This window comes from Telopea speciosissima, chromosome 8 (genome assembly GCF_018873765.1).
Source record: "Telopea speciosissima isolate NSW1024214 ecotype Mountain lineage chromosome 8, Tspe_v1, whole genome shotgun sequence".
NCBI classification, from domain to species: domain Eukaryota; kingdom Viridiplantae; phylum Streptophyta; class Magnoliopsida; order Proteales; family Proteaceae; genus Telopea; species Telopea speciosissima.
In genome coordinates, this window is record NC_057923.1 from 51,603,303 (window position 1) to 51,623,394 (window position 20,092).

The 20,092-nt window shown below is 43.6% G+C and overlaps 1 protein-coding gene across 3 annotated transcripts in view; it reads left to right on the forward strand.

The window, feature by feature from the left end:
* The window catches only part of LOC122671707 (6-phosphofructo-2-kinase/fructose-2,6-bisphosphatase-like), a 146,557-nt gene that overhangs the window by 83,734 nt on the left and 42,731 nt on the right, over positions 1 to 20,092 (forward strand). For all 3 annotated transcript variants that reach the window (XM_043869087.1, XM_043869088.1, XM_043869089.1), the window contains exons 10-14: positions 11,374 to 11,427; positions 11,504 to 11,581; positions 12,719 to 12,810; positions 12,949 to 13,006; positions 13,608 to 13,682. In XM_043869087.1, the coding sequence (XP_043725022.1) occupies positions 11,374 to 11,427; positions 11,504 to 11,581; positions 12,719 to 12,810; positions 12,949 to 13,006; positions 13,608 to 13,682 (357 nt within the window). The remainder of the gene's footprint in view (positions 1 to 11,373; positions 11,428 to 11,503; positions 11,582 to 12,718; positions 12,811 to 12,948; positions 13,007 to 13,607; positions 13,683 to 20,092) is intronic.

A 20,092-nucleotide genomic window follows, 5' to 3' on the forward strand; every position in this document is an offset into this window, starting at 1 on the left:
CTGTTCACGAAGCTCTTTCTGCTATGGCTCAGACGATATCACTGCAGTCGCTCTCTGTCATGCGCCTTGAGTATGGAAGATACGCTTTACCCTCCCCTTCATCCGATGTGCTGATTTGTGGGCCATATGGTCAGCAACCTTCTCCTGCAGGTGCTCCAGTTGAGGCCCAGACGATGTTCCTCGCCAGTTGCCATTCCTGTGTTTTGCCTCCGTCTTCTACGGGAAGGCTTGTTTCCCCTTTATCTGTTTTAGACCACCCCCCACCTTTCCCCCCCATATTACCACTTTTACCCCTTGGCTAACCTCCTCGTCTTCCACTTGCACCCCAAACAGATCAAAATAGCCCCCCTCTCATACCCTCTATGGGCCTTCCCCCTAGCCCATGAACAACCGCTCTTGCCCCCTCCTAATTCCCGGTCCAGTCTCTCTACCCAACCCCTACATAACTTAACCCATACCTCCCCAACCTAAACCCAATCCTTCTTTAGCTGCAATCTCCCCATTTTCCAGCTCCCAGCCCACCTATACCACAAACACTTCCCCAACCCACCTTCCCATTCCCTGACCTGCTCCATCTCCTCCCCCTCCCTCTCGGCCATCACACCCCCTGTCCCTCCCCCTTTGTTTGACCTGCCCACCCCTCCCTCTTTGAGTTGTCAGCCCTTGTCCGCAGGGATCCCCTCCCCCTCCCCCCCTCCCCGCAGGCCTCTTGTCCGCAGCCCGGCAATTGCCTTTTTTCGTCGCCGGTACACAAGCACCCCCCGGTGTGCTCTTTGCTTTTTTCCCTCTAGTTCTCCATGTCGGCCGGCTTTATTTGGAATGTCAGGGTTCTCAATTCCTTGGCTAAGCATCAGGACATTAGATCCCTTATCAAATCCACCCATTCTTCTTTTTATGCCCTCCTTGAAACCCGCGTTCTCCAAGAGAATGCTGTCCGCATTGCAGCCTCCATTGCCCCCTCCTGGTCCCTTCTCTCCAATTATAACCATTCACCTAATGGTCGCATTTGGCTTCTCTGGGACCCCTCCAAAATCCATATTTCCCTTTCCCACTCCTCTTCTCAATTTCTCCACCTTTGTCTCTCCGTTCCTAATTCCCCTACCAATTTCTATTTGACGGTTATCTATGCTTCCAACCAAGCTGCAGACCGTCTTTCTCTTTGGTCTGATCTCTCCCTCCTCAAGTCCGGCATGGATTCCCTTCCTTGGGATTTAGGTGGGGACTTTAATGTGGTGCAGTCTCAATGTGAGAAATTGGGAGGATGACCCATCGACCCTTCTTCCGTCAACGCCTTTAATGATTGCATTGAGGATCTTGGTATCGATGATCTTCGCTGGTCTGGTTCCCCCATTACTTAGAACAACCGTCGTGTGGGACCCGACCGCATTGCTTGCAAGCTTGACCGCTTCCTCTCTAATGAAGCTTGGCTCACCTCCTTCCCCCACTCCCTTGCCAATTTTCTCCTTCAGGGTCTTTCTGACCATAGCCCCTGTCACATCCTTATTCAGCCCTACTCTTCGTTTGGTCCCAAGCCTTCCAAATTCTTTGATATGTGGACTTCCCATCAACTCTTTCACCCCACCGTCTTGAAAGCTTGGCGTATCCCGGTCTCCTCCCCCTCCCTCCCTCTCATTGCCCTTGCCAGGAAACTTCGTCACACCAAGTCAGCCCTCAAAAGCTGGAATCTCTCCACCTTTGGTAACATCAATTCTCTGCTTTCCTCTTGCAGATCCAAACTTGCCATTATCCAGTCCAGACTTCAATCCGACTCCCTCAACCCGGAGCTTGCCCTGGAGGAGAAGCAGCTCTCGGAGCTCTCCTCCCTCTCCTCCCTTAAGGAAAGCTTCTTGCGCCAAAAATCCTGCATTAAGTGGTTGGAGCTGGGAGACTCTAATTCTGCCTACTTCCACAGATCTCTGAAAGCTAGACTCAACTCTAATTCCATCACCCTCTTGCATTCCCCTGATGGCACTCCCCTATCCTCGATCCACGATATCAAATCGGCAACCATCTCTTTCTTCTCTAACCTGTTCAATCCTCCCCCTTTTTCCCCTTCTCCCCTCCCTCCTAACCTCATTAACAAGTTCATTCTCCCTCTCCTTGCGGATTCCCTCCTAGCCATCCCCTCCAATGATGAGATCTCTAAGGCAATCCTCTCCCACAAATTCAACAAAGCCCCTGGCCCTGACGGGTTCAGCATGGGTTTCTTTCTGAGCTGCTGGGATTCTATTAAAGGAGACCTTTTCAAAGCCATTCGTAGCTTCTTCTTCAAGCCCAGCTAGCTGGCTCAGGTCAATCAGACCTTCATCTACCTCATCCCTAAAAAGATGGAGCCACCTCTCTTTCTGATTTTAGACCTATATCCCTCTGTAACCTCTTATACAAGTTCATTGCCAAGATCCTAGCCAACAGAATAAAGGCTGTGATTCCCTCATTGGTCAGCCCCAACCAATCCGCCTTCATTTCTGGAAGAAGCATTGCGGACAACATCATCCTCTACTCTGAAATCGTGCGAGGATTTGACCGTAAATCCCACTCTCCGGCTACCCTTTTGAAAATTGACCTTCACAAAGCTTTTGACTCCCTCCGCTGGGATTTCATCTGCGATATGCTTTCTCAAATGGGCTTTCCCCCTGTCTTTGTCCGTTGGATATATGCCTGCATCTCCTCCCCCTCCTTCTCCGTTCTTGTCAATGGCTCTCCGGCCGGGTTCTTCCACTTCAAAGTGGGCATTCGCCAAGGTTGCCCCCTCTCCCCCTTCTTGTTCTCCCTTGCTCTGGAAGTTCTCTCTAGGAGTCTTCAATCTAAAACGGATCTTCATCTCATCTCTCCTATTCCTAAATGCAAGCATATCAACCTTATCCATCTGGCCTTTGCGGATGATTTGATGATCTTCTCAAAGGCCTCTCATTCTTCTATTTTCGCTATCATGGATTCCCTCCACCTCTTTGAGTCGCTCTCGGGTCTCCGCATGAATCTCATCAAATCCAAAATCTTTCTCTCTAGCATCCCCGACTTTGATAAAGATTCGCTTCTGCGTCTGACTGGGTTCTCCATTATCTCCCTCCCAGTCAAATATCTAGGTCTCCCTCTCATCCCTGCCAGGCTTTCTAACCACCTTTGTGCTCCTATGATGGATAATATTCGCAAGCGCCTCCAGCTATGGAAAAGCAAACTCCTATCCTATGATGGTCGTCTTGTTTGCATCTGTTCTATCCTCCAAGCTTCCTACATCTACTAGAATGGGATCTTTGGCTTGCCTAAAGCCACCATCCAGGCCATAGAGCGCCTCTTCTGTGCTTTCCTTTGGAAAGGGAATGATTCTTCAAGATTCCTCCATCCTACTAGCTAGAAGTCTATTTGTCTCCCCAAATCCGACGGAGGTCTGGGAATCCGGGGCATCCGTGACTCCAATTCCGCAGGCATTCTCAAACTTATTTGGAAAATCTCCTCCCGCCAGGATTCCATCTGGGTTAATTGAGTCTACTTCCACCTTCTCAAGTCTGACTCCATCTGGACTGTTGCCATTTCCTCCGACTCTTCCTGGATCTGGCGCAAGATCCTAGCCCTCCGCCCCCTTGCCCTTCGTGGTATCTCTTCCTCTATTGTTGATGGCACCACCACTTCCCTCTGGCTTGACCCTTGGCATCCTCTTAGAGTTCTTTATTGTGTCTTTGGCCCTAGGATGGTCTATTCTTCTGGTCTTCCCAAAGATTCCTCTCTATCCTCCCTCATTTCCTTAGGCTCCTAGTCCCCCTTAATCCCTCTATAGCCTCTCAGATTTTGCCAGCTCTCCCCCCTTTCCCCCTCACCCCCCCATGCGGACAAGATCCTTTGGCTGCCTTCCCCCAATGGCCTCTTTAGCACTAGCTCTGCCTGGAACTTTGTTCGTGAGCCTGCTCCCACCGTTCCTTGGCACAAACTTATCTGGTTCAAAGGCCATATACCTCGCCATAGCTTCACAGCCTGAAGATCCCTTCGCCTTTGTCTCCTAACCCAAGCCTTCCTGCTTCATCGAAACATCCCTATCCCCCCTGCTTGCGCCTTTTGTTAGAATGGTATTGAGGATACTCCCCACCTTTTCTTTGCTTGCCCTTTTACTTCTATCATATGGAAAAAAGCCCTCTCCTCGATATGGCCCCGTAGTAGGATACCTTTACCATTTGAGCGAGAATGGCTTTGGTTGGACATGACTTTTTCTGGGTCCTTTATATGCGACACCATTGGTAAGCTGGTCTTTGGAGCTGCTATCTACCATATTTGGGTGGAGCGGAACCTTAGGAGATGGACTTCCAACTCTCGATCTTATGATCTGATTTGGAAAGCCATCTCCTTCGATGTATCTTCTAAGCTCAGTTGTACCCGTCAGCGTCCGGTTTTGGATTCCCCAAGGAACAGGCATATCGCTGTCTCATGGGGTCTTGATTTGTCTATTTTATTTCCGTCCACCTCTGCGTAGGTTGGCTTGTTGTTTCCTCCCCCCTCCCCCGTCCCCCCTCCCCCCTCTTTTTCCCCTTCTTTGTATATCCCTTCCCCTCTTTTCCTGCCCCCTCCTGGGGTATGGTAATTGTTAGTTATATTGGGCCAGAATACCGTGGGGGTATTCTGGACTTTTTTCCTTTATTATTTGTTAGTTTCTTATGTGGTTTAATCCCACATTGCTTATGTAATTATTTTTACTATTTCATTATAGTTAAAAATACAATGTGCTTGGGATGAACTAATCATCCAAGCATTAACCTAATTCAAATCTGTTTCTACATGGTATCAGAGCAGATTTCGAACTAGGGACACCAATTTTTCTCATTTTTTGTTCTTCTTCTCTCTCTCGATCTTCTTCTCTTCTAGTTCCCTCCTTCTTCTCCCTTGTTCTTCATTCCCAGATAGGGCAGCACTGATGAGGTAATCATGCGATCCAGTTGCTGCCCTCATTACCTCATTTATGACTTATAATTCTGTTTGATAGACTCCGATCAACACTGCTGCGATATTGGTTCTTCAGTTCCTTCTTGGAGATTGCTTCTACATCAGATACAAGGGCTCCTCTCCTCTCTTTGAAGACCAGAAGCTGCTGCAGAATTGTTGTTTTATTGGTTCAGAAATTATTCCTCAAGATTGAAGACTTCCTTGAGATCGATTCCTCCATTATCAGGGTTTTTTTCAAAACCCTGACATCTATCGATTTTAGGGTTATTGCTGCCCACTGTTGCTGATTTTTTGCAGGTGTTTTCTTCGCTTATAAGGGCTCCTTCAACAGCTATATCAGCTTCTACAGATCTGTTTTTTGGTGTGTGAAGACCTTGAGATCGATCTCATCTTTACAGGGTTTTGTAAACCCTAATTCTATCGATATTGGGCTGCTGCACCTGTTTTTTTGGATCTGATTTTTCTACAGATGTGTTTCTCTTATTAAGGACTTCTCTACCTCAGTTTTTCAGCCACTTTGATATTATTTATTGCAGCCTAGGCTCATCCATCCATTCCATCACTTTAGGGTTTTGTTCAAAACCGTAAAAACCTTAATCGATCAAGGTTCTTTTTGGCTGCTGGTTCTATTTGTTTGGGACTTTACTTGAAGTTGTTTGGCCTTCGTCTTTGCCGGTATGGGTGTTGTACCAACTCTCTATCGCTATACATTCATGATGGCACTCACAAGACAGTTATCACGACTTTCCACCTAACCCCATCAAACTGGATGGCTCAAATTACCTTCTGTGGTCCAGATCAGCCTCCTTTGCCATTGCTGGCCGTGGCCTCACTGACCATATTGATGGCACTATTGTTAAGCCTAGTGATAAAGGCCCTGATCAGACTAAGTGGCTGGCCAATAATGGTGTTCTCATGTCCACCTCATAGGCTCTATGACTTCAGCGTTACAGCATAATTTTCTTCTTCTGGATACTGCCGACCAGATTTGGGCTGCTTGCAAGGAGACCTACGGACAGGTTGGCAATGATGCCCAGGTTTATAATATTCGAACGAAGGTCCTTCACACTACTCAGGGGGAGCTTTCTGTTTCGGGCTACTATGCTTCTCTCCGCAGCCTGTGGCAAAAGTTGGATCATTACTCTGATTTTCACCCCTCTACAGTTGCTGATATTGCCTCTTATAAGAAACATGTGGACAAGATCAGAGTCTATGATTTTTTAGCTGGTTTGAATATAGAGTATGATCCCATTTGTGTTCAAGTGTTGGGCCACACACCTTTTCCCACACTTGAACAATCTTATGCATTGGTTTCTTCTGAGGAGAACCGTAGGGCTGCCATGTTACATCCTCCTATTACTGACAGATCTGCTCTCAAGGCTGCTGCCCCCATCACTCCTACACCTATTGGCACTGCTTCTCTTGGTGATTCTACTACAGGGACTGTTGTTTGTGAGCACTGTCACAAACCATATCACACCAAGGAGAGGTGTTGGAAACTTCATAGGAAACCTGCTGACTTTGAAGCAAAACAGCCGCCAAGACCAAGAACAAGACAAAGCCCAAGGCCCATCGGGATCGAGATCACATTGCTGCACTTACTACTGACTCTGGTCTATCCCAGGATGAGCTACAGGCATTTCGACGTATGCTGAGGTCTTCCGCTGCTGCTGGCTCTACTACATCAGCTACTGCCAATTCTTCAGCTCATTCAGGTTCACACTTTGCCTGGTCAGGTATTCCTTTTGGCAGTCATTGTGCTTCTGTAGCCTCCCATCCTTGGATCATAGATTCTGGGTTTACAGATCATATGACTTGTTCCTCTAGTTTGTTTCATCGATACTCTCCTACATTTGGGAAGGACAAGGTCAAGGTAGCTGATGGTTCTCTTTCATCTATCTCTGGAAAGGGAATCATCAACTGCACTTCCTCCCTTCCATTAACTTCTGTTTTGCACATTCCTAATTTTACTACTAACCTTCTTTCCATTAGTAGTATTACTCGTGATCTTAACTGCAAAGTTACTTTCTTTCCTTCTCATTGTGTGTTTCAGGATCTGGCCTCTGGGAAGACGATTGGATTAGGTAAAGTGCACGGTGGGCTGTACTTGCTTGATGATGGTCGCTTCTCTCCACCACCATTACCTTCTCCACTACACCAGAACTCCATGGTCTCTTTTGAACTCTACCAGTGGCACTCTAGGTTAGGTCACCCCCCTTTAGGAATTTTAGCACATTTATTTTCTAGTTTGGTCACCCTATACTAAGGATGACTTTTTTTGTGAGGCGTGTGTTCTGGTCAAACAGACACGTTCAAATTATCCTATTTCAAATAAAAGAAGTTCTTCTTGTTTTGAGTTAGTGCATTCTGATGTTTGGGGCCCTAATCGTAAACCCTCTATTTCTGGCCATTGGTGGTTTGTATCTTTCATTGATTGTCATTCTAGGAACACATGGGTCTATCTCTTGCACACCAAAAATCAAGTTTTTTCATGCTTTCAACACTTTCATAAAATGGTCCAAACTCAGTTCCAGGCTACTCTCAAAATATTGAGAAGTGATAATGGAACAGAGTATAAAGAATCACAATTTCAAAAATATTTGGCTGACCATGGAATCATTCATCAGACTAGTTGTGTTGATACCCCTGCCCAGAATGGTGTGGCAGAAAGGAAAAACCGCTACTTGTTAGAAATGGCCAGAGCATTAATGTTTGCGAGGAATGTCCCGTCTCAATATTGGGGGGATGCGGCTATCACGGCTGCCTATCTCATTAATAGGCTGCCATCTCGGGTACTTCACTCCCGTAGCCCCTCTGATGTTTTAATTGGTAATTCCTCCTTTATTGTGCCTCCCAAAGTGTTTGGTTGTGTGTGTTATGCTCGAGATACTAAATCTCCCAGCAAACTTGACCCTCGAGGACTCCGTTGTATTTTCTTAGGTTATTCTCCAACCCAGAAAGGGTATAAATGTTACCATCCCCCTTCCCGCCGTACCATGGTTAGCATGGATGTTGTTTTCCATGAGTCCCTTTCTTATTATTCTTCGCCACCTCTTCAGGGGGAGAGTGTTGGTGAAGATGTGGCTTTCGAGATTCCTCTACCTGAGGAGCCTCTGGCTGCCCAACCCTCTTTACCACCCACGGCTGCTGTCCAGCCCCTTTTGGATGCTTCCCATCCACCCTTGGATGCTGCCCATCCTACTTTAGAGACCTCCCAACAACCTCTGGCTGTTCCTCCCTCACCTAATGGGAATCCTTTACAGGGGGAGACCATAGAAAATAGTGTTGTTAATATTCCTACTCAGGGGGAGCAGACTCCGGTCCAGAGAACTATTGGTGAATTTCAGAAGAGAATTGATAAATCCAACATGATCACCTATACAAGGGGAAGGTCCACAAGAGGGCAGTTGCATCCCACTATAGCACTAGTACCCATCCAATTGCCGGCTCAAGGCACAGATCCTACATCTCCTGGTAATCCATCTCCTTCCGACCTACCTATTGCACTTCGCAAAGGTACTAGGACTTGCACTTTACATCCCATATCTCATTTTGTTTCGTATAACTATCTTTCTCCCTCTTTTCGTGCATTTGTATCTTCTCTTTCCTCTGTTTCGGTTCCTAGAAATTGGCAGGAAGCATCTACTGATGGAAAGTGGAAGACAGCAATGTTGGAAGAAATGAGAGCATTACACAAAAATAATACGTGGGATCTTGTGGCTCTTCCTCCAGGGAAAAAACCAGTGGGCTGTAGATGGGTCTTCGTAGTTAAACAGAAGGCTGATGGTTCGGTGGACAGGTACAAGGCACGTTTGGTTGCAAAGGGGTTCACTCAGACTTATGGAGTTGACTATCAGGAGACCTTTGCACCAGTGGCAAAGCTCAACACTGTCAGGGTGTTATTATCTTGTGTTGTAAATCTTGGGTGGGATCTTCAGCAGTTAGATGTCAAAAATGCCTTTCTCCATGGGGAGCTTGAGGAGGAGATATATATGGACATTCCACCTGGTTTCTTTGATGACAGGACTAAGGGCAAGGTTTGTAAATTGAAGCGTGCCCTTTATGACTTGAAGTAGTCACCCAGGGCCTGGTTTGGCAGATTTCATAAGGCTATGATTTCAGCAGGTTACAAGCAGAGCAATGCTGATCACACTTTGTTTATCAGATGACTTGGTGACAAGGTTACTCTTCTCGTAGTCTATGTGGATGATATTGTGATCACTGGTAATGATGATGCTGCAATCAGGGATTTGAAAATTCTTCTTGGCCGTGAGTTTGAGGTCAAAGATCTTGGTCCCCTAAAATATTTTCTAGGGATAGAAGTTGCTCGATCTTCAAAGGGCATCTTTCTTTCTCAAAGAAAATATGTCCTTGATCTATTGATTGAGAGAGGGCTACTTGGCTGTCATCCTTCAGATACTCCTATGGAAGCTACTACAAAATTTAGGGAGAAAGAGGGTGAGCCGGTTGACAAGGGTGCCTATCAGCAGTTAGTAGGCAAACTAATCTACCTTTCCCACACACGCCCTGACATTGCAGTTGCTGTGAGTTTGGTGAGTCAGTTCAAGCATGATCCATATTCCTCTCATATGGATGCGGTCCGTCGTATTTTGAGGTACTTGAAGTCTGCTCCAGGAAAGGGAATTCTTCTATTTGCCAGTGGTCACTTAAAGGTTGAAGCCTATACTGATGTCGATTGGGCTGGTTCTCCTGACAGGAAATCTATCTCTGGCTACTATTCTTTTGTGGGTGGAAACCTTGTCACATGGCGGAGCAAAAAGCAGAATGTTGTGGCAAGGTCTAGTGCTGAAGCCGAATTCCGCATAATGGCACAAGGAATTTGTGAACTTCTGTGGCTTAGAGGGTTATTGCAGGATATTGGTGTTGCTGTCCATCTTCCAATGATGCTTTATTGTGACAATAAAGCGGCCATTAGTATTGCTCATAACCCTATCCAGCATGATCGCACGAAACATGTGGAGGTTGACCGACATTTCATTAAAGAGAAGCTTGAAGCTGGCCTCGTTTGTGTTCCCTTTGTGAAGTCTTCTGATCAACTAGCTGATGTGTTCACTAAGGGATTGAGTAGCAAGCTGTTTCATCCTATCTTAGTCAAGTTGGGCATGCATGATATATATGCTCCAACTTGAGGGGGAGTGTTAGTTATATTGGGCCAGAATACCGTGGGGGTATTCTGGACTTTTTTCCTTTATTAGTTGTTAGTTTCTTATGTGGTTTAATCCCACATTGCTTATGTAATTATTTTTACTATTTCATTATAGTTATAAATACAATGTACTCGGGATGAACTAATCATCCAAGCATTAACCTAATTCAAATCTGTTCTACAGTAATATATTTATTCACCCAAAATAAATGATAGAGATTACAAAGGAAAACACTATTCATGACACAGTTCATGACACTGTTCATGTGAACAGTGTCAGCCCTAATTACAATTCTACCCTTGTTCAAAAGTACATAAATAAAATACCAAAAAGACCAGAATACCCCCACGGTATTCTGGTACACATTATTCAACATCTTTCCCTTTGAGCCTGGGGATTACCTCCTTTCTCAAAGGGCTAATGAAGCCTTTTCTGAACCCTCGATCTTCCCTTTCCCCAGTCTTACCCTCCCCTAACGCAAACCCTGTGGGTGCTTCTATCTCCTTGCCCATTCCCTCTCTCGCCCAGCCCACCGCACATTTCTTTTGGGTGACCTAGCTGGGCCTCATGGGCCAGCTCCTTCTTGTTCTAACCCCTCTGTTCCCCAGTCTAAAGCCCCCCCACCCCTTCGTGTCTTTTGCCGTCGTAACCCCAGCTCCCCTCCTTTCCCCAAGATCCGTCCCTGCATTGCCTATTCCCTTCCCTGCCCGGAAAAGGTTTTGCCTCTGAGCTTGGTTATTAGAGATCATGCCCTCTATCGCGTGGCCACGGATCCGGGATAGAGTGGCTTCGTTGAGGATGGCTTTGATTGTTCTTTGAAGGCCAGGTGTTTTTCTTTAGTGTGCTAATTTTGTTGAAGCTCTTGTCCTCTTTTGTTTGTCCTTGCCTTTTTTGGCAGGGCCTTGTTTTTGGCTCGTGCTTGTATGTTCCCTCTCCCTCCCCCCTTTTTTCTTTCCTTTGGTAATGATTTTTTTATTCATCCAAGAAAAAAATGCAAATCTCTTTTGTATCCTTTTCCTATTTAGCTACCAAAGAGCCCCTTTCAATTTTGGTTAGTTACAGGATTTCCACTCCCCCTATAATTTCAGATGATGTATATTTTTTTCCCAAAGGATCTACTTGTTCCTTGGAGATTCCTTTAATTTTTTTTAAACACTAAGTTTGGTTTGGCTTTACTTAAGGGCCTTAGGTGATTGCTGACTTGCTGTAGGTTTGAATACTTATACTTGATTAACATTTTCTGCCTTGCACATAGTCTTAATATATCAAATGCCGGTAGGTAGCAGCTTTGGCAATGGATGATATGATATCCTGGATGCAAGAAGGTGGCCAGGTAAAGTAATATTATTTTTAAATTTTTGGTGATTATTGTAATCCTTTTGTTCTTAGTTGCTCTAATTGAGTTGTAGGTTGGAATATTTGATGCTACAAACAGTACCAAGGCACGGAGGAATATGCTAATGAAGATGGCTGAAGGGAAATGCAAGGTAGCATATTCTGCTCAGAAATTTTCAAGGGTGTTATGTTATGTAAGATGGCTGCCAGGTGGACCCATGGTCTACCAAGAGGCTCAGCAGTCAACATGGCATAATCAGGCTGTGTATCCACCAGATTTTAAGGGTTGAAATTGAGATATTCAACATAATCAACCTTATGTATGATATAACCATCTCTTATATCATATTCTTGTAACAGCATGCATTATGTTATGGAAAAAGGACTTTGGAGTCAGTTGTTATGATTATACAATTGGTTTTGGTTGTTCTTTGATGAACTTCACAGTAATTATCATCAGTTTTTTGGAGAAAAAGGAAAACTTTAACAGGTATGGCAACTTATGAGTTAATTGAGGCATGGCCATACTTTGAGAGGAATATTGGAAGTACATAATGCATGGTTGAATTGGTTTTACAAAGAAAACTTTGCCAACAAAAGACAGTTATGGAGGAAGTGCAAACGATAAACAAGAAATCACTAAGTTTGGAAAAGTTGCAAAATCTATATTATTTAGTTTGTTTTACTTTTATGAAGCTATTGTGTACCAGGTTATAAAAGTTAATCAGTTTTTTCAGACATGGACAGGAGATTAATTAACTCCTCATTCTTTTTCTTCTTCTTTTTCAAAGCCTTGTTGGTTGTAGTAATTCTACTAGAGTGTTGGTGAATCCATTATGTTGACTTCCGACTTATGTTGATTTTTATTAAACAGAAAAAAAGAAAAGAAAAAAAAATAGAGGCTTTTATTGTCATACAGCATGCATTTTGGAAGCTTGATTCAGTTAACATTTAAATCACAAACTTACAGAAAAAAAAGTCTTTAAACAGATGGCTCCGTAAAAAATTCAACAGTGTGTAGGGCTCTAGGCATTCATTTTATCTCTTTTGCTTTATGAGTTGATTAAATTTTTTAATTGAAAATTGCAGTAATCAGATTCAAGATTTTAAAATTTTTTTGTTTTAATAAATCCAGTCTTTTGTATGGAAGGATCTCATAATTCATAAATGTGCCTATTAAATTTTTTTGAACTTATTTAAAAAAAAAAGTTTTTGAACTGGCATGGAAATAGAGCATATACGCCTGTATAGTTCTTTGAACTGATTACATGTTGTAATTTCCCATACAGATTATATTTTTGGAGACAATATGCAACGATGAGCACATTATTGAAAGAAATATACGCCTTAAAATTCAACAAAGTCCTGATTATGCTGAAGAGTGAGTATGGTGCATAACTTTTTTTCTTCTTGGATAATAGATTCTCAATTGATTTAATTCTTTGAACATAAAGCTGGTTCTGCATCACATGCTTATCTTAACAGAATTGTGACGAAAGCTTTTGGTTTTGCTTTGCAGGCCAGATTTTGAAGCTGGACTGCGAGACTTCAAAGCACGACTGGCAAATTATAAGAAGGTGCTTGCCTTACACTCTTCATCAGTGTAACATTGATTGCTTATGGGATTTAAGTGTCTAAGTTTCAAAAGATATCTGGGCCATTGAATACACATCATGAAGAGTGTCAAATCCTAATTATGTAACATTGTCATCATTGGATTAAGTGACATGATTGGCTTAAGGATTAGAAATTGGGTTTGTAGCTAAAATGGCACAGTACTTGACTTTATGAATGTGACTGAGGTCTGATGCCCAGCATCCCAACCGGGGGGGGGGGGGGGAGAGGGGGACAAAGGACTAAATGTTCAGCAGGAGAATTGGGGTTTTCCAAAGGACACCAAGAGTCTGAAACTCTTTGTATATGATTATAAAATAGACACCTCCCCCAGCTTTTCTTTGGTACCTTCTCAAATATGTCAAGTGCCCATTGCAATTGCTGATCCCAGAATAATGTGTGTCAAGGCATTTTTTATTTTTTCACAAGGTATCATGTAGTGTCCTGTTGATGGCATTTTGTAGGCCCCTTGTAATGTTGTGTCCTGGTGACACGGCTGCATGTTTGTGCTTTGTGAGGTTTAGGTTCATGTGCACTAGCTCTAAAATGAACATTTTTTGCCAGGCATATGAACCAGTGGAAGAAGGGTCGTACATAAAGATGATTGATATGGCTAGTGGACAAGGTGGTCAGATACAAGTAAGTTTGGCATGCCTCCCTCCAAAGGAAATTTTTTTCTCTTCATCTGTATTTAGACATTGTCAATCTGCATGTGATCTGGCTTTTATCAGAAATGTTTCCCTTGGTATTTCTTGCTCTAGATTTCTTTGTTGCTGTATCAGCTTGGATTTTAATGATTTTTTCTTGTATGGACTGAAGCCGGTAGTCCGGTTTATGATCAGTGTGATGTTTTGGTTGTAATTATTATTACATTGATTCAATCTTATCATACTAATGAAATTGACTTTAGTGAGGTTGCAATAGGTAGTAAACATTTTATGTCAAAGTGTTTTGAGATACTACAGAAGTGACAATTTCACTAGGAATGGCACTTTCCCTGCCGAATCATGTGTCCATGCGAGTGCCCACGTGCAGGGGCAAGTTATGAAAATGAGAAGAAATGCAGAAGCAAGGAGGATTTTCTACAGAGAAGATGAGGGGGATGTTGCAGATGAAGGGGGTGTGCATAGTAGTCAAGGCATTGCCTTCATGCTCGGGTTTTCTGGTTGCTTTGTCATCAAGGCACCCGGTCGTTGAAAAAAAGGGAAAGAAAAAGAGGAGGAAGAAGAAAGACATAAGTACCTGATTGCCATTGCAAGTCTCCTGTACTTCCCTTTTTGCTGCTGCAAGTATGGTTTTACCAATACCGGTACCTGACCAATATGGATCGGCCGATACGGTACGGATCTAGTTGTTTTTGATTAAAAATGGGTTTTTGATCCTGTATTGGCCTGTTACAGCCGATGGCCCGATACATATCGATTTTGGTGCCAATACATTCGGTGACGGTATTGGCCGTATTGGTATCGGTGGTGACTGGTACCATCACTGATACCGTGAACCAAGTCCATGGCTGCAAGTCTCCACTGGTTTTCACTGCGAAAGATCTCCGCAAGTCGCTGCTGCTCTTATCTCAAATACCCAAAGTCTCAAACCTCTTAAAATGAATTTATTAGACCTATAGATGTTCTTATAATTATGTCCTCAGATAACACAATTAATATGCTTATTATATGACCTTACTGCCATTATATCATGTAAGTATTTACACTGCTACTCCTCATGTAAAGAATTATGGCACTTGCCTTGGTAGTTTCCCACTTGGGCTTGTCAAAATGGCTAAATATTATTTAAAAAAAAAATTATTCCCCGAAGACCCCCAAATCCTATTTTTGGACTTTGCCAAGACTAAAGTGACACCCACTATCTCTTTTTGCTGGAATTCTGCATCTCCCATGTTGTCTATGTTGGACTCCGACACCTGCACCCATGTCCTGGTAGCATATAGATCTTGCATAAGTTTGATAGGAAGTGTTAGGAATCCTGAGAAGAAAAGGAAAAACTAGAGAAGAAACGGTAGAAGTCCTGACACCTTTGCGAAGGGCAATAGGTAACTCAGGAGAAGGAACATTACCAGGTGGAGAGGCAGGTTCTGGATCCAAGTTCGGCAATTAGATGGGTACGGGAGCAACAGTTGATTGAACCTGTTTATGTTTCCTTGCATAGGTCTTCGTATTGTTAGCATTAATCCTCTTCTGAAATTCACTAATGGTCCTCTGGACAGGATTCTGGGCTGGTGTGGTTTGCTCCCCCTGTACAGGAACCTCTCCCCCTGACTCAGGGGGAGGAAGAGGAGGAGGACTAGAAGGAGGCTGAACAGAAGAAGTAGACTGAACAGATTCAGCCCCATCATGAACCAACTGGAGTGGAGGAGGTGAGTCTAAAGTCAACACATCTTTGCTAATACTCTCCCCCTGAAGATGTGGGGACACATAGTAGGACACTCTCATGAAACACGACATCTATACTGACAAAAGTCCAGCGGGATGGAGGGTGATAGCCCTTGTACCCCTTCTGTGTGGCAGAGTATCCTAAGAAAATACACCGAAGACTACGTGGTTCAAGTTTGCCCGGGGACCTAGTATCCTTAGCATAGCAAACGCAGCCAAAAACCTTGGGGGGAACAACAAAGGAGGAAGAGCCAAGTAATAGCTTAACAGGGGGTCTAGAGTTAAGGACCCAACTGGGCAGCCTATTAATTAAATATGCTGCAGTAAGAACAGCATCCCCCCAATAAACGGAAGGGACATTACGGGCAAACAAAAGAGCACGAGCTACCTCCAAGAGGTGGCGATTCTTCCTCTCAGCCACTCCATTTTGGGCTGGAGTATCAACACAACTGGTCTGATGGAGGATGCCATGGGCAGCCAAGTATTGTTGGAACTGACCTTCCATATACTCTCCCCCATTATCACTCTTTAAAGTCTGAACAGTGGCATTAAATTGAGTTTGAACCAGCTTGTGGAAGTGTTGGAAACAAGAAAAAACCTCACATTTATTGTGCATAAGATAGACCCAAGTGAACCTAGAATAGCAATCAATAAAGGTGACATACCATCGATGACCCGAAAGTGAAACTTTTCTACTAGGACCCCACACATCAGAATGAACAACATGAAATAAAGAAGATGATCTTTTATTAGAAGTTGGATAATTTGAACGTGTCTGTTTGGCCAAGACAGGCTCACAAAAAAAATCTTCTTTATTACATGAATTACTTGATGCTGGAAATAAAGTAGATAGAGTACCTAAAGGGGGATGTCCTAGTCTAGAGTGCCATATGTGTAATTCAGAAGAGAGTGATGCTGGGGAACAAAGCCTCGAAGGTGATGCCTGAGTAGATGTAAGATCTCCATCAAGCAGGTATAATCCGCCATGCACTTTACCCAATCCAATCGTCTTCCCCGAGTCCAGTTCCTGAAAAACACAATGAGTAGGATAGAAGGTCACTTTACAATTCAAAGATTTGGTGATACTACTAATGGAGAGAAGGTTAGTAGTAAACTTGGGAATATGCAACACAAAAGATAATGTCAAGGAAGGGGAACAGCCAATGGACCCTTTCCCAGATATAGAGGAGAGGGACCCATCAGCAATTTTAACTTTGTCCTTACCAGAAGCAGGAAAGTATGTGTTAAAAAGACTGGAGGAGCCCGTCATGTAATCAGTACCTCCAAAGTCTATAATCCAAGGAGTGGAAACTACTGATGCACAATGACCAGCAAAGGAAATACTTGTATGGGCAAAGAAGGAACCTGAATTGGCAGCAGATGTAGTGGGGGCAGCAGATGTGTTCAACAGACGCCAGAGAGCTTGAAGTTCTTCCTGGGAGAAACTGATGTCAGTAGTGGGAGCTGGAGCTACACTTTCAGTGTGATGTGCTTTGTTTTTAGGTTTAGGACGATCACGTTTTCTCTCAAAATCAGCAGGCTTCCCATGAAGTTTCCAACACTGAGCCTTAGTGTGATATGGTTTATGGCAATGATCACACTTCACAGGCTCTTTAGCAGTAGCAGTAGCAGTAGCAGCAACATTATCAGCAGAAGTGTCAGTAGTGGAACCAGCAGTCTGTAAGGCTGATCTGTCAACCTTAGGAGTAATCATCATAGCAGCCCTCCTTGTCTCTTCACTGTGTACATAGGAAAAAGTTTCCTCCAAAGTGGGGAAAGGAACCCGACCAAGAACCTGCACCCGAATAGGATCATACTCATCATTGAGTCCAGCCAGAAAGTCATAGGCCCTAAACTGATCTACATATGTGTAGTAAGCAGTGATATCAGCAGCAGTGGTAGGCTGAAACCGAGCATAGTGATCCAGTTGCTGCCATAAACACTTGAGGGCAACATAGTACTTAGTGACTGTCATCTCCTTCTGAGTAGTGTTTTGAAGATTTTTCCTGATCGCATACACTTGAGCACCACTCCCTGAACGACCATAAGTACCCTTGACAGCAGTCCATATCTGAGTAGCAGTGTCAAGGAGAAGATACTGACTAGAGAGGTTAGTGGTCATGGAGGTCAGAACAAATGACATCACCATTGCATCATTGGCAGCCCATTTAGTACGAGAAGCACCTTCTTCAGTGGGCTGTTTGGTGGTACCAGTAAGATGGCCAGTGAGTCTCCTACCAGCCACAGTCAGGGATAATGATCTGGCCCAAATTAGATAGTTGGTACCATCAAGCTTGATGGCTGCAGCATAAGGAAGGAAGTCATGCCTGGTCTGATCTCCTCCAGAAGTAGCCGAGGTTATCTCTGAGTCACCCATAGGTCAGCTAGACAGATATTGAACCTTGAGGTGAACAAAAAACTGATCTTCAAAAAAACCTTGCCAGGCTGAAATCGATTTTGAATTCTAAAATTCTGATCTGCAGAAAAAAAACTGCAGCAATTGGTGTGAAACAGTGGTCGATTGCAGCAGTATGAGTAGGGAATTAACCCACAAAAAAACCTCCCCAAACAGCAGCCAAAAAATCCAAATCGATAAGGTGTCAGGGTTTTGTAAAACCCTGACAGTTGAGATCGATAAGGAGGAAAAAGGGGCTGAAGCTTTGAGGTCTTCAATTGATAATAATCCAAGTATGATAGATGCTGTCTGAAGCCCTGTCAATGATGCTCCAAAAGAAGTAATCGATCTTCCAAGAGTTGTGAGATCGATTTCCAAAAAAGGTTGAAGCAGTCCAAATCACAGAAAGATAAATTGCAGCAGCTATCGATCTACTTTTAGGTCATTAAAACTGAGGTGGATTGGAGGGCAGCACTCGAACCATAATTGGATCACCTCATTAGTGCTGCCCTTGAAGGGTTGAGAGAACCAAACAAAGCGAAAGGAGAGAGAGGAAATCGATGAAAAGAAGGGAAGAGAAGGAATCGATGGAGAGGGGAGAGTTTTTGAAAACCCTAGATCAGAGAAGAAGCTTTGATACCATGTTAACAAAACCTGAATTCTGAGAATGCTTGAATGATCGAATATGATCAGCCAAGCCCCTTTATTTATAAATCTCAATAACAAAAATACATGACTAAAATAACCCTGCCATAGCTGACATAGCTAGGCAGATCATAAAACAACATTAAAACATAAAATAAAGCACCCAAATTACCAGAATACCCCCACGGTATTCTGGTTTACATTATTCAACAACTACCCTTGTACCACCACGGCACAAGGGCCCATTCTCAACAGGAAGCATGGCTAGCAAAGGATTGGAGTCTTCGATTTCTTAAAAGGCCTATGTTTTAATGTTTTCTGGTTGTGGCTTTTATTTTTAATGTATTTGGTTGTAATGGGATCAAATGTAAATCCTAGGTATTTAATCTGGGAGGTTGACGAATTTGTTGCTGGTTGGCTTCTGTTTAGACCACGAATGCATTTCTATTTTACTTTTGTGGGCTTATTAACTGCATGTTATCCCTGCCTAGATCAATGTTAAAGTGAAATAGATTTAAATATTTACGTAGGTAGATAGCCCTAAACTTAAATATATGGTATTCCTTATCCCAATATTGGTAGAAAAGCATGTCTCCATACCTAAATAATTCCTAATATTTTCCACATTACAATAAGAAAATAGAAAATAAATTAGAAATAGAACTAGGACTAGAACTAGGGACTCCAACTAGGACTAGGAAACATAACATAAAATGGAAGAGACACAGGAGGAGGAGTGGAATCCCAATTAGAATTATGGAATATTCTAATCGAGATATTCGCTTCTACCTATGATCTCGATATACATCAACACTCCCCCTCAAGCTGGAGCACACAAATCACCTAGACCCAGCTTGGAACAACTTCGACGAAAAGCAGGTCCAAACAACGCCTTTGTAAACATATCATCAAGTTGATTGGTAGTAGAGACAAACGGAGTAGCAATCGACTTCTTCATAACGACATCCCGAACAAAGTGACAATCAACCTCAATGTGCTTGGTCCTCTCATGAAAGACAGGATTACTTGCAATATAGATAGCGGCTTGATTATCACAAAACATCTGCATAGGTAGAGTGATGGGAAAGCCCAATTCCTGGAGCAAGGATTTTACTCACATCAATTCAGCTGTACTATGTGCCATCGCTCGATATTTAGCTTTAGCACTCGACCGAGCAACGGTCGTTTGTTTCTTTCTTTTCCAGGTGACCAAATTACCACCCACAAAGGTACCATAACTAGTAGTAGAATGTGGTCAGGACCTAAGTAAGGTTGTTCAATGTTTTCAACTGTCAATTACCTCTTCTGTAGTGGGTGGTGCTAGGGTTGTGCATGGTGCTGCAATGGCGGCGCCTCAGTCCTATGCCAAGGCGGTTGGAGGTCATGTGTGGCCTGATATTGATGCTCTGCCAGAGCCCATTCATGCAGGCAATATTACTCGTATTCGAATCCCGCAGAAGGACTATGAAGAGAATCGTAATCGCTTTCGATTTGCTCTTATTGGGAGGGTTAATTTTTGCCTTGCATCGTTGGATGATTTGAGAAAGGAGGCGAAAGTGAAGTGGAATCTCAAACAAGGGGTAATCATGCATCCATTGGGGAAGGGATTTGTGATTTTC